Consider the following 14,813-nt stretch of genomic DNA (forward strand, 5'->3'; position numbering starts at 1 on the left):
CAAATGACATAGACCATTTGGTCAAAGAAACTTGGCCCTGGAAAAAGGGATCTGGAAAGGGAAAATGCCACAAGCAGCCTGAATGTGTCAAACTGCTGGGTTAGTGGTTAGAATGCGGTAATTTTATCAGTACAGCCTGCGTTCGATTCCTGGTTAGGGATTTGAAACTTATTCCTCCTGGGCGAGCTGATCAAATCAATGTGATTAATTTGTTGGTTGTAAATAACACTGTAAAGCTCTGCTAGAAATGATGGAGTAAGAGTGTAAATTTCACATCAGAGCTGGAAATGTCACAAGGGCAAAACTCGGGAATAAACCCAGAGTCGGAGTAAGGGAGTGAAAATAAAAGAGAAGGACTGTGGTAGGTTACAAAGCACTGACTATAGAGCTGGTGGTGCGAGGCAGAATATTATTCCTGTATTACCCATGTCACATGCAGCTCTAATTTCCTGATTTATCCCATGCCCAACATTACCACTACAGTTTAGTGGCCTATAAACAACTCCCACCAATGTTTTCTGCCTCTTGTTGTTTCTTAGCTCCACCCAAACTAATTCCATATCTTGATCCTTCAATCTAAGATCCTCTGTCACTAATGTACCGATCTCGTTCCTTATTAACAGCGCGACCCTGCCTCGATTTCCTTTTTGTCCATTCTTCCTAAAAGTATTCAGGTCAACCAATCACACTGTTCTTTGAAAGCAGCACACAGGGCCGAATGGCCTTTTTTCTTTGCTGTAACTTTCTGTCATTTTATTTTTCCTAATACCACGGTTAAGATGAATTTTCTGACCTTCCATATGATGCTTTGAATTCAAGACATTCAGCAAATTCAGCGAGTTTTCTTTTCATTTATGGCAGGGAATTTGGAACCGGACTCGTTGAGCGGCAATTAAATGTTCTCAATCGTCAGATGCAGCTCACTGAGTCCAAACAGGCACTGTCAGCATCAGCCTGTTATGTACATTCTTGCTGTGCATCGTCTGAGCTATAAGCTAATCACAGCTCCACTTTCTGCACATTGAAAGACAGTATGAAAATAAGCACCATTTCAAATCTTAACAACACGCATATTTGTGATTTTCTGTGTGTGTCAATGTGGTTCAGTTTCCCATTTTTACCACCCAAACATTGGCCATGTTAGTTCTGTGGCTTCATGTTAAGATGGTACAGGGAAAAAAAGAGCAGTTTTAAAACATTTCTCTCTTTTCTTTGAGTGGAAACTGTTCAGCAACTAAACGTCCGGATGTTACTGGGTGATGATTGAAGTTTTCACATGACCTTATTAAGTAGCTGAGAACGCTCGAGGGGCCGAATGGCCAATTCCTGATCATAATGTTTTATATTGTGTTATGTTATATTATATTATATTGTGTCAATGTTGGTGAAGACAATGTTTGTGTCTAATCTGAATGTGGTAGTGAGGCTGAGTGGGCTCAGCCGCTGGTTCAGGTTTCGATCTCTCTGGTGATTTGGGCTTCACTCCCACCGCTGCCAAACTTTCTGGTGGTTTGTTATTTGAGGCGCTTCCCAAAAATTCTCCATGCGGTGAAGGGGCAGCTGATCTGTGCCGTGTTGTATTTCATTTGGAAGAATGAGGAGAGACAGTATAAATCCCAGGGTGACTGGGAAAAGATGGGACAATGACACAGACATGAAGACCTCCTTTCACTGGAACTCCCTGTATTCATTCCCTAATTTTAAGCAACATGCAGCCTTTACCCAGTTGTCCTGGCCGAGTGCTTAAGGCGTTTTTCCACATGGTTCGAATCCTGCCAATTCCCCTTCTTCTCATTCTTGATTGACATAAACTGTCTGCAGAGTAAATTATCCATCAAATGAAAAAGAAAACCACCCAAATACCCCCGTGTTTCTTACTTTTGTTCATCTACAAACATTCACTACATTTGGCCCCTGAAATGGAACAATAATTGACCAAGTTGGTGACATCCTTGCTTTCTGGGTGTTTGTCTCTCCTGAGGCCTCTGTCACTCTCGGTGTATGTGTCGGTTTGTGTTCCTCTGTGTGTGTCAATGCGGTTCAGTTCCCCGAGGTGGTGGACACATATTCACTTCATAAACTTGACTCACATTAATTGTGCAGCTTCATATTAAAATGTCAAAGAGAAAAATATCAGGATGAAAGATGCAAGAGAGAGTTTGCAATGTTTGGAAGGAGGTGCGGCTAAGAAGTGGAAGATGTGAATGTTATTGATGATTGAGAGGAATGTATTGTAACCTTGGGGCTTTTGTAGGCCGATTACCTTCCACACTTTGAAATTCAGAACAAGCTGAGGCTCCAGGGAGGAAGGAACATTGATCTCCCTGAATTTTTGCATAGGGAGCAATGACTGTGCATTCCCAGCTAGCTTACCCGGTAAAGCGTGAGACTTAATCTCAGCGTCGTGGCTTCGAGCCCCACTCTGGGCGCTGCCGTTTTTTTAAAACTTTGATGGGTGATCCCCAACTCCCCATCCCTCCAGCAGTGTCACCGCTCAAACTGAGTCTTTCTCCATCCCGCTTTGTTAATATCACAGCCGTTGGCTTCTGAATGAAAACAGCCTCGGCTTCACTGGAAGTCAAAGAGCCTCGTGCTTCGGATTTAATACTTTCACCACCACAGCCCAGGTTCAACTCCTGATCAGGAGCTAACTTTTTTCTTACCGCTGTGTGAACTGTCACAATGCACAGGAATTCCTCGTGTAAACTGTTAAAGCGAACCTGAAATTTAATGTAGGGAAGTGTGAAGTGATTCATGTTGGTCGGAAGAATGAAGAGAGGCAACATCACATAAAGTGTACCATTCTGAAGGGGCTTCTGTGTTACAGAGCGAGTGGTTAGGATCTGGAATGCACGGCCTGAGAGTGTGAGGGAGACAGATTCAATCGCGGATTTCAAAAGAGAATTGGACAGAAAATTCAGGTCTCCGGGGAAAAGACGGGGGACCATAACATTCTAACATGAAGTTGCACGAATAATGTGAATGAAGTTTGTGATGGTAAAAAAGTGTTCATCCCCACAGGGAACTGAACCACATTGACACACACAGAGGAACACACACAGACACATGCATCGAGAGTGACAGAGGCCTCAGGATCCACAAACACCCAGAAAGTTAGGATGTCACCAGCTTCTCCAATTATTGTTCCATTTCAGACTGCAGATTTGGTGAATGCTTGCAGATGAACGGAAATGAAGAAATGCGGAGGAGATGCAGGAGAAACACACGGGAGTGTTTGGAAAGTTTTTATTCCATTTCACCAACAATTAATTTAATTCTGGATTCACCTAAAGTGTGGAGCAGCAGACATTGAGGATTCAAACCTACATGGGGAGAGCCCAGTAGATTTCAAACCCATTGTCTTAACCACTCATCCGCAATTACAGGTCTCGCATCAATTTCAATCTTGTTCATATGAAATCACAGAAAGGTTATAACAGAGGAAGAGGGAATTCGGCCCCAAATATCCCCAGTCACCCTGCAATTCATACTGCGTCTCCTCGTTCTTCCTGCCAAGATGAAGATCTTAAGACATCGACGGCCGTGAGCCCATGCTCAGGTGAAGTGGCTGAAAGAACAAATCAACTGAAATTTCGAAACGAACCCACGAAGAGAACAGAGCCCAAACAAAATACCTTAACCCAGCCGGCCACGCTCCCACTATCAAAGGTAAACTAACCATTGCCTTGGGTGGTAACAGCTCCAAAATAGAACATAACAAATAGAAGCAGGAATTGGCCATTTGCCTCTCCAGCGCCTCATAGTGTCAGAGAATCACAGCTAAGGCTACACACAGATGGAGGCAATTCAGCCTGGGTCGGAGGAACAAAGGTCTCAGGGGCAGGAGTGGGCCATTCAGCCCCTTGACCCTGCTTCACCATTCATTGAGGTCACGGCAAATCTGGTTGTGGTCTCAACTCCGCCTTCCTGCCTGCTCCCCATAACGTTTGACCCCCTTGTCTATCAAAAATCTGTCTAATTCTGCCTTGTGTAAATTCAATGACCAAACCTCTGATGAAAATAATTCCACAGGCGAATGACCCTATGAGAGGAAATAAATCTCCTTAACTCCGTCTGAAAAGGGAGATCTCTTTCTCTTCTGGAAACTAACTCACCTGGTCCCACTCCCCCGCGTTTGTCCCTGGAGACCTGCATTTTCTGTCCAATTCTCTTTTGAAATCCGCGATTGAATCTGCCTCCCCCCCACACTCTCAGGTGGTGCATTCCATATCCTAACCACTCGCTGTGTAACAGAGAAACCCCTTTAGAACTACCGGCTTTGGGACAAGCAGAATACTCAGTAACAGACAAAACACAGGGAGGCTCGAAGGGAGACGGCACCGGTTGTAGGAGAGCTGGTTCCCGGTGACATGGATGTGTCTGCAGTGGGTGGGATCAGACTTTTTCCATGTGTCCACAATGAATGTCCCAACCTTTATTTGGGAAGAGTAAAACTGATAGGGAATAATTGTCATTGCAGTCACGGCAATCTGAAGCTTTCTCTCACTGAGCCATTGGTTTAGGATATCTTACAGAGTGCCAGCGTCTCCATCAAGTCTCTGTGGCGCAATCGGTCAGCGCGTTCGGCTGTTAACCGAAAGGTTGGTGGTTCGAGACCACCCAGGGACGAAGCTGGCATTTTTTCCTCCCCATCATTACTCATTAACGCTCTGATTTGTTTTGGGGCCCTGAAACTACAAGAAAATCCATCCCACCCCCCACGTTGAAAACTCGGCTGTCACCCACTGAGTTCCCACACCAAGCTCTGTTTATGGATATTCATTTCAGATATAACAAAGAATATGAACGATCATGAACCCCCATCTAAATCAATAGAGATCTATGAGGCTATTGGATTGAAACAAGCCCATCAATTAATCGCTCTTGCTCAGCTCCACAGTGAGTGAGACAGGAACAAGTAACAATATTCCAGCCCTGCACTCTCCAATCACCCGCTGCCAGCTGAAACATCTTCTTATTTTGCTGAATGTTATCTTCAGAAATGGTGAAGAGCGAATCTAATGTGGCTGCAAGATCCAGCATTCAGCTCACATTCAACAACAAACAGGAATGGGAGCGATACAACTTTTCCACACAGTTGGGTGATATCTCTGAGATCTCCTCGAACCCCACACGTCTCTGAGATATCTGTGCCCCTCTAATCCTGGCCTGTTGTACATTCCCAATCAGAATCGGTCCACCATTGGTGACCGAGGTTTCAGTTACCGAGGCCCCAAGCTCTGGAATTCCCTCGACCTCTCTTTCCTCCTTTAAGACGCTCTGTAAAACCTATCTCTTTGACCAAGCTTTTGTTCACCTGGCCCAACATCTCAATATGTGTGTCAGTGTCAGACTCTGTTACATAATGATCCTGTCAACCATCTTTGGAGGTTTAATTACGTTAAAGACGCTATCTAAATGTAAGCTGTTGTTGTAATGGGGCATATAGAGAAGGAGACAAGCTCCTCTTCCAACTTTCACCCTGATATTTTTTTGATCTGAAGTTGCACAACTAATGTGAATAAAGTTTGTTCTGTTAAAAATGTGTCCATTCCCTTGGGGAACTGAACCACATTGACACACACAGACCAACGGAAAGAAGAAACCACGGGAGTGTTTGTGTGGTTTTGATTCCGTTTATCCAATAATTAATTCCATGGGCACCTTATTAAAATCAAGAATGATGAGAACTGGAGCCGGTAGGATTTGTACCTCTGTGAGGAGACCCCACAGGATTCCAACTCCATCCCCTTAACCACTCCACCGTGAACACAGGGCCGATAATGACGTCACTGCTGTTTGTATAAAATCATAGACGGCTACATCAGACGGTCATTCAGCATCTCTATGCAAGAGCAACTCAACTACTGTAATTCCAGACCCCACCTTTTCCCCACAGCAACTCTCCTCGTCCTCCTTGTCAATATGAGGTGATATCTGCTTGTGCTAATGGGGCTGCTAAATGTTGAGCAGCGGTGGGACGCGAACTCATGACTTCGTACATACTTTAAGCCAGCGCCTTAGCTCGCTCAGCCTCGCTGGGCGAAATTTGTGAACCACTTCCTTCACAAGTTTTGGCACTGAAATAGAACAAAAACTATAGATTAGGAATAGGCAAAATACTGCGGATGCTGGAAATCTTAAACAAAAGCAAAAAATGCTGGAAAAACTCAGCAGGTCTGACAGCATCTGTGGGGAGAAAGGCAGGATTAACGTTTCGAGTCCGTATGACTCTTCTTCAGAGCTAAAGGGAAGTAGAAATATGAAGTCCTACTTCCCTTTAGTTCTGAAAAAGAGTCATGAGGACTCGAAACGTTATCCCTGTCTTTCTCTCCACAGATGCTGTCAGACCTGCTGAGTTTTTCCAGCATGTTTTGGTTTTGTTTCAGAGTAGGAATAGATCATTCGGAACCTCAAACCTGCTCCGTTAGTTAATCAGATCATCCTGCACTTCGTAACAAACAGAAATCATCTCCACTCAAAAACACAACGAGCTGCAGTGAAGGGTCGGCACCATTTAAACTCAATGAACTGGTCTGGTTCCAAATCTCCTGCTGGAAATGGCAAGAAAACTTCTCATTGAATTCACTCCGGGTCTTGACTTCAGAAGGACAGGACACAAAGTAACAAAGTACATTTCGACAGAATGGGTTATAAAATGGCATAATGACTGGGAAAGAGCATCCGTGCTGTTGGGAAACATAAAATTATGGAAAGTTCCAGCTAAGAAAGAGGCCATTCGGCCTGGTCTGCTGCTGTCAAAGAGCAGTTGTGATTGGTTGATCAGGAGTGGTCAATTACTCTTCCATTTACGACTGTGAATTTAGTGAATATTTGCAGATGAACAGAAATAAGAAACACGGGGTATTTGGATGTTTTATATTCAATTTAACGGATAACTAATTCCACAGACCGTCAGTTAAAATCAGGAATGATAAGAAGCATAAACCACAGGGCTCAAACCTGCGTGAGAAAACTCCAGCCAATTTCCAATCCATCAGTTTAACCAATTCGCCACAATACTGAGTGAAAGTTCGCTATTGTTTGTATAAAATAATAGAATGGAGACAGAAAGTAACAGGGAAAAAAGATTTTCAGTCCGTGCCATTGCCCCAACCACCTCTCCCCATTCCCCCAACCAAAATGCAACACTGCACAGGTCAGCCGTCCCCTGGCCGCACGGAGGATTTTTTGGAAGCGTCTCAAACAACAAAGCACTGGAAAGTTTAGCAGCCGCGGGACTGGAGCCCAAAGCAGGAATGCCTCGGCCAGCATCTTAGCCCACTCGGTGACTCAGTACCACATTTAGAGCAGAAACAACCATTGCCTTGACCGGCCTCGGCTCTGAATTAGAGTGTGGGAAAAATATGATCAGGAATAGGCCATTCGGCCCCTCGGGCATTCTCAGCTATGTAATAAGATCATTTGAAAACTTCAATCATGCTCCGCTTTGTAACATCCGGGCATTTAGTAGCTGAACAGTCTTCACCCAAAAAGAAACAGAAATAAATGTCCTCTTGCACCTTTTAAAACAGCGCTTTTGTTTTCTCTGGACCATCTTAATATGAAGCCACATAACGATCGTAAACAATGTTTGGATGGTACAAATGAGGAACTGAACCACATTGACACACACAGAGGAACACACACAGACATTTACACCGAGAGTGACAGAGGACAAGGGATTGTTTCTAAGGAGAGACAAACACCCAGAAAGCAAACCTGACACCAACCTGGCTCCGTTTTTGTTCCATTTCCGACTAGACGTTTCGTGAATATTTTCGTGAGTGAACGGAAATAGGAAAACGCCCGAGTGTTTGGATGGACTTGATTCAATGTAACCGGTAATTAACTCTGTAAACACAGAGTTAAAACCAGGAATAATGAGAAGCGGGAAACCCCAATGGATTTGGACTCTATCGCCTTCACCACTCAGTCACCACGACTGACTCAATGCACAGGGTGATGTTGCTAATATGAAATCATGGGTGGCTACAGCAGAGAAGGAGAACATTCTTGTCCGTGCCGGCTCTCTGGAAGAGCAGTTTAACTCGTTCCATAACCCTCGTCTTTTTCCTCACAGCAATTTATTTTGAATCTGTCTCTCCTCGTCCTTCCTGTTAAAATGAAACACCGCACACAAACCGTACAATTCGATTTGAGCTGGCACTTGTTCAACTCGCTGTTCAAGCTGCTCATGTAGAACTTTCAATTTCCAAAACCCACCAACCTCATCACTGCGGCTCCTGTGAAACTGACAAGGGAGCCCACGGCAGAAATTCATCACTGAAAGTAACTGACACACGTCAAATTCTAAACGCGTTTACCTTGGTAGGAGGCTGTGGCACAGTGGTACTTTCACTGGTTTGGGATTCTGGGGATCAAATCTCACCATGGCAAATGGTGAAATTTGTTTTCAATGAAACATCTTGTGATCATCACTAATGGCAGTAGGGACGAAAATCTGCTGTCCCAGCAATAACTCTTATATACTCTCTGGAAGAGGGCTGACCTAGCCAGGGACTACCCACCCGTCCAGTTTATGAACTCAATCTTTCCCTGGAAAGCAGGGAATGGGAATGTAGGACACGAGAAGGGTTCACAGGACCTGATTGTCCCAGACACTGATAATAGGAATGTGCACAGTATCAATTATCCACAGTCTTGTGTATGTTGTTAAACATTGAAATTATTTTGAACTGATTTTCAATGTGAAGAATCGGAATGAGCTTATTTTGTTCAGTAGATATACAAGAAGGTACATGCTCATGTGCAAGCACTGTGTGTTTGAAACTCAAGTGAATGGTTCCGATCATTTCTGCAGTTGTACTAGTCTGGTTTCAAATTCAGTTCCTAATCCGTTTAGTGTCTGAGATTCAAAGTGTTGGATAGAAGGGCAAGATATACATCTCGCGAGATTAAGTTATGAAATGCCAGAATAACTTAGAGAGATGCAACCGGGGTGTTAGGAAACACAAAATGACAGAAAGTTACAGCAAATAAAGAGGCCATTTGGCCCTGTGTGCTGCTTTCAAAGAGCAGTGTGATTGATCTGAATATTCAAGGGTATTCGTAATTTAGGAAGGATAGACAAAAAGGGAAAGGAGGCGGGGTCGCGCTCTTAATAACGACAAGATCGGTACATTCATGAGAGAGGGTCTTAGATTGAAGGATCAAGATGTCGAATCAATTTTGGGGGAGCTAAGAAACGGGCAAGAGGCAACAAACATTGGTGCGAGTTGGTCAACAAACTGCAGTGGTAATGTTGGGCACTGTAATAAATCAGGAAATTAGAGCTGCAAGTAACATGGGTAATACAGAAATAATATTCGGCTGTGCACCACCAGCTCTATAGTCAGTGCTTTGTAACCCATCACAGCCCTTCTCTTTCATTTTCACGCCCTCTGGATCTGTTCTTGACTTGTTGCACGTGTGACATTTCCAGCCCTGATGTGAAACTTTGACTCTCACTCCCCTGACTCTGACAGAGATGTTCTGTGTTGCTTTCAGCCAGGAAGACAATAACATTGGTTTTAAAAGTTCGCCCAAGGGCAGTAAATCCCAATTTCCTGACAGGGAATCGAACTGGAGGTACAGCAGTGAAAGTGCTGAACCCTAACCAGTCGGCCATCAGGGAAGCTGTTAACAGGGCTGGAAATTTGGCTCATGAAGGCTGATTTTGGCATTTTTTCATTCCCGATTCCTTTCACCAGAGATAAATTTCTCTGACCAAATGGTCTGTTCAGGTTGAACACAATGAGCCAACGAGAAGAACCATTGCTGTTATCTGGAACATGAAATCGATAGTTTCCTCCATTAATACAGTTCTTCACCTTTGACAGAGCTGTTAGTCACCTGACCGAATATGTGACTCGGTGTCACACTTTGTTATATAATGATCCTGTGGAACACCTTGTGGCGTTTCATTAGGTTAAAGGCGCTTTATAAATATAAATTGCTGTTGCAGTTTAACATACAGAGAAATAGACAAACTCCTCTTGCATCTTTTACCCTGAGAGTTTTTCCTTGTAATATTTTAAAATGAAGTTCCACAACTAAAGTAAATGAAGTTTGTGCTGGTAAAATGTATTCAATCCCTCGGGGAACTGAAGCACATTGGCACATACAGAGGAACACACACAGACGGATACACCGAGTGTGACAGAGGCCTAAGGAGAAACAAACGCCCAGAAAACAAGATGTCACCAACTTGGCTCAGTTTTTGTTTCATATCCGACTGGAGACTTGCAGAAGACTGACACAGAAATGGATTTGTTTGGATGGTTTTTCTTCTATTTGAATGAGAATTAATTCTACAGTCAAGCAGAAATAACGAGAAGCACAGTCAGCAAGATTCAAACCAACGTCAGGAGGCCCCAATGGATTTTAAACCCATTCAACTTAAACATTGGACAACAACTACAGAACTTGCTAACATGCTAATATTATTTGTTTAAAATCATAGAATGGTTACAGCAGGGAAAGTGGGCCTTCTGCCCGTCCTAGCATTGCCATTACCTGACCTTTCTCCAGAACCCTGCAATTTACACTGTCTGTCGTCGTTCTTCCTACAAAATAATAGCATGTTTAGTTAAAACACAGAAGACTCGTTCAGCCAATAACAGCATCGAGTGTGTTAGACATGAACATGAAGTGAACAGTGAGGTGAAATAATGCCACAAGCTGCGGATGTACAACTTTCAATTTCCAAAACCCACCAACCTCATCAATGCGGCTCCTCTGAAACTTTCAAGGTAAATATTGATCCTTAAAAGGGGCCGCCCCCAGATCTATTCACAGTCCTCCAGGTGTGATCTAACCAGGGCTTTGTATAGCTGTAGCAAACCTTTCCCTCTTTTCTATAACAATCTCTGTAACAGGTTGTACAGCAAAATATATTAGATTGTATATTTCGACTGAGAAAAATGAGGAGGCGCTTGAACTCACAGCCATGTGTCCTGGTCAATGTTCACGAATATTAATCCGCAATATAATGAAAAAAACATTTAGGCCGGCATCGAGCCCCTCCGAAATCTATAGAATTATTGGATTCAAACAAACCCATCATTTATTCTCACTTCCTCAGCTCCACAGTGAGTGAGACAGGGAAAAGCAGAAAAACAGCAATATTCCGGCCCCGCACTCTCCACTCACCTGCTGCCAGCAGAAAGCAGCGACTGCAGCTTCAATGAGCGGGTTACTGCCCATCCCTGGAACACAAGATACTCCAACCCGGGCCAAACTTCCCAATTCACCGAACACAGGCTCAAGGAAACGCAGGTAGATTATATCCCGGTCCCTAACCTCCGAGCAGCATTTACTGAATACCCGAGGGAACGAATCACAAACAAAAGTAACACCAACTTTCTAAATCTTTTTATTGGATGTGTTCATTTCATTTTAAGTTCTGTAGATGGGAAAATGGCCGAAATAGAGGTTGGTGAATAACAGCTTGGAACCTTGTTCCTCTCGCCCACTGCAATGCTGATCCTTCCAATTTACAGGTATTTGGGGGCAATTATCAGTTTGATACTCAGATTAGCTCCGTCTCCATATTATAAGATGAATCTAGAAGCACTGGAGAAGGTAGAACCATAGAACCATAGAACACTACAGCACAGAAAACAGGCCATTCGGCCCTTCTAGTCTGTGCGGAAATATTATTCGACCAGTCCCATTGACTTGCACATAGTCCATAGCCCTCCAGACCTATCCCATCTGTGTATCTATCTAATTTATTCTTAAAACTTAAGAGTGAGCCCGCATTTACCAGGTCAGATGGTAGCTCGTTCCACACTCTAACCACTCTCTGAGTGAAGAAGTTCCCCCTAATGTTCCCCCTAAACCTTTCCCCTTTCACCCTAAAGCCATGTCCTCTCGTGTTTATTTCTCCTAATCTAAGTGGAAAGAGCCTACTCGCATCTACTCTGCCTTTTCCCCTCACAATTTTGTTAACTTCTATCAAATATCCCCTCATTCTTCTACGCTCCAAGGAATAAAGTCCTAATCTGTTTAATCTTTCCCTGTAACTCAACTCCTTAAGACCCGGCAACAATAAAGATTTACTGGATTGATGTTAGAACTGAAAAGTTTTAACATTCAACAAAGATTGAATTGATTAAACAGGTTTTCTCTAGAAAACAGGGTGAGGCATGACCCGATCGAAGCCTTTAATATTCCGAAAGGGTTTGGAAGATGCTTCCACTTATGGATAGACAAGAATAAATAAAAGTTGGTCACCAGGAAATCCAATGTCCAATTCAGAAGCAACGTCTTTAATCAAAGATAGAAGCAGAAAATGATGGAAATACTCAGAAAATCTGGGAATTAAACTATGTCTCTCCTCAGACGCTACCAGACCTGTTTAGAATTCGAAGTTCTGTTTTTATTTCAGATTTACAGCATCGCCTTTCATTTTTTTCTTCAGAAGAGAATGTAGAGCCCATTGCCAGAGGATTAGAAATCCAAGTCTGTGCTGGACACGCCTAGGTAAAGTCACACTGTGAAAACATCATTCAGCAGCTAATTATGGAAAAAAGTTTACTCGATCATCTGATTAGCTAACACAGCAGCAGTCACATCTGATGGAGAAAATTTAGAGATTTCTTGCGTGTGAAGGCATTTACTCAGTTTGGCCACCAGTGAACAATCCAGCAATAAAAGTTCAAAGGATTTGCTCCGCAATAGGCGCATTCTTACTGACAAGACGGAGTTTAAATGCTTGGTGTATGGAAGGAGAAATCACTTCTTCACCTCAAATGCGAAGAATCCAGTGAATTCACATCTAACTGTAGGGGTTTGTTTTGTTGTTAATTACACCCAGGACAGAAGCATGGTAGAGGCCGATACAATTTATCGTATCAATTGATTGTATAATTTAAACCTTGACCATAAAGCTGCAATTACCATCGGATCATAAAAATTTATTGGATATGCAATTACGTCCTCCCACCCAGCATTCAATGCGGGACAGAATGTGCCCTATCCAGAGCGCCAGGGTCGTATGCATGCGTATTGCGGAGTCTGATTCGCACCTGCGCATTGCGGGCTCTTGGCTGAACATGCGCAGTGCTGTCCTGTGACTCGAGTGGCAGAGTGGGTGAGAAAATGGCGACTGGAGCAGAATAACAGAGTTAGTGGGTGTGCGGGAGAAATGGAGCCAGCGGAGTGGACAGGGAGGTTTTATAAACACTTGGTGCAGCCCGCAGAGCCTTAATCAGAAACTATAGGCCCCGCGTTTGCAGCGAACAGACCGGATATGGCTGGGTCTCCCTCTGCTCGGCCCGGGGGCGCGGCTGTGCAGCAGAGCGCATGCGCGGTCATCCTGGTCCAGGTAGCAGGAGGACAGAATGTTGTGAATATCCTGGACTGACAGGGATGGATTTTGGAAACTCCTTTTCCAGGGGGTTAGAAGGGGAGGATTTACACACAACAAACTCAAACCAAGAGAAATATTTCTCATTTTCTGTCCTGGACTGACAGTGATTGATTGTTTTGTAATCTTTTCATAGGATATAACATGGGAAGGATTTGCAGATGGGAAACTCAAACCAAACGTCAGATCAAGATCTGACAGACTCACTCGATTCATCAACCTTTGAGAGTAAGTAATGAGTTTCAGGTCATTATCACTCATTGTGTAAAATTTTTGCTCACACCCCTCCTGTAAATCTTGCTTCTTAACTTAAATCTGTGTCCCATAACCCTTTTATGATCAGATAATGTGAACAGCTTTTCTTTAACTACCTCATGTAAACCAATCATTAACTTGTATACCTCTATCAAATTTCCCCTCAATCTACTTTGCTCCAAGGAGAACAACACCAGTTTTTCCAAACTAATCTAAAATCCTTCACCCGTTGAACCACTCTGGTAAGTCTCCTCTGCACCCTCTTAAGGACCCTCTCATCCTTCATAATGTGTTGTGATTAGTGGTTTACACAAACCCAGATGTTCTGTGTCCATGTCTGTGATGTCATCACAGATCGACAATTACACTGTGACATCAGCACACATCGATAATTACACTGTGGCATCAGCACACGCCGACAATTGCGCGGTGACATCACCCCGCTCCCAGGGTATTTCCTCAACTGGGAGATTTTTCTCTGACTTCAGTGCTTCTGATATCTTTCCAGCTACAGTCTCTGGCAGGAGTTTCCAAAGCTGAAAAGAGTTAAATTGTTTCACAGGTGAGTAGTTTTGACAATTCATCTACAATTTGGAGCTTTTAGTCCTCTGTTATCCGTGTGAGGTCCGACAGCTCTGCGGCTGGTGTGACTCCTTTACTGTGGATCTGATTCTGTGTCTATCCATTGCTCTGTTTCACCTCTGCCCTCCCTGATCGCCTCTCTGCTGTTGTCTAACTTTCTCTGTCTCTAATAGTGGGTGTATTTTAGCTCTTTTTAGGATTTTACGGTTACTTCTGCCAACTGCTGCCCTGACCATGTGCTGCTGGCTTACCAGCTATAGCTTCCCACCATGTCTTTCATAGTCAGGAGTTGTTTTTCCTGCGATATAGTCCATCTCGCTTCTACCCCTGAGCTTATATTGATCATCAGCTTCTGTATCATTTTTATTCCCTGTAGTTCATTCTGCACCCCTGAAATGTTAACTCTGTTTCTCTCTCCACAGATACTGCCTGACCTGCTGTGTATTTCCAGCATTTTCTCTTTTTATTTCAGATTTCCAGCAGCTGCAGTATTTTGCTATTATTCTATTGGCAGGCAAAGTTACTGAGGTGGAAATAGATGGTCTTAGTGATATGTAGTCAGAAGCTCAGCTTAGGGTGAAATATGACACTAAGGTTGTGA

At 43.6% G+C, this 14,813-nt stretch overlaps 2 protein-coding genes and 1 non-coding gene across 3 annotated transcripts in view; 2 read left to right on the plus strand and 1 right to left on the minus strand.

Annotated features, from left to right (window-relative positions):
- LOC144697680 (uncharacterized) overlaps nucleotides 1-14,813 on the plus strand; it is a 242,269-nt gene that overhangs the window by 123,979 nt on the left and 103,477 nt on the right. The gene's annotated exons all lie outside the window — the stretch shown is intronic.
- LOC144698081 (uncharacterized) overlaps nucleotides 1,719-14,813 on the minus strand; it is a 33,102-nt gene continuing 20,007 nt past the window's right edge. Inside the window, exons 3-7 of the mRNA XM_078570003.1 lie at nucleotides 10,519-10,568; nucleotides 6,003-6,080; nucleotides 3,492-3,568; nucleotides 2,664-2,720; nucleotides 1,719-1,811 (exon numbers count right to left, since the gene is read on the minus strand). Of these exons, the coding sequence (XP_078426129.1) occupies nucleotides 1,719-1,811; nucleotides 2,664-2,720; nucleotides 3,492-3,568; nucleotides 6,003-6,080; nucleotides 10,519-10,568 (355 nt within the window). The remainder of the gene's footprint in view (nucleotides 1,812-2,663; nucleotides 2,721-3,491; nucleotides 3,569-6,002; nucleotides 6,081-10,518; nucleotides 10,569-14,813) is intronic.
- Nucleotides 4,556-4,629, plus strand: trnan-guu (transfer RNA asparagine (anticodon GUU)). Its single transcript has one exon. It is a non-coding gene; the product is annotated as a tRNA-Asn (tRNA).

The sequence above is a fragment of the Cetorhinus maximus genome, chromosome 23 (genome assembly GCF_964194155.1).
Source record: "Cetorhinus maximus chromosome 23, sCetMax3.hap1.1, whole genome shotgun sequence".
Lineage (NCBI taxonomy): Eukaryota > Metazoa > Chordata > Chondrichthyes > Lamniformes > Cetorhinidae > Cetorhinus > Cetorhinus maximus.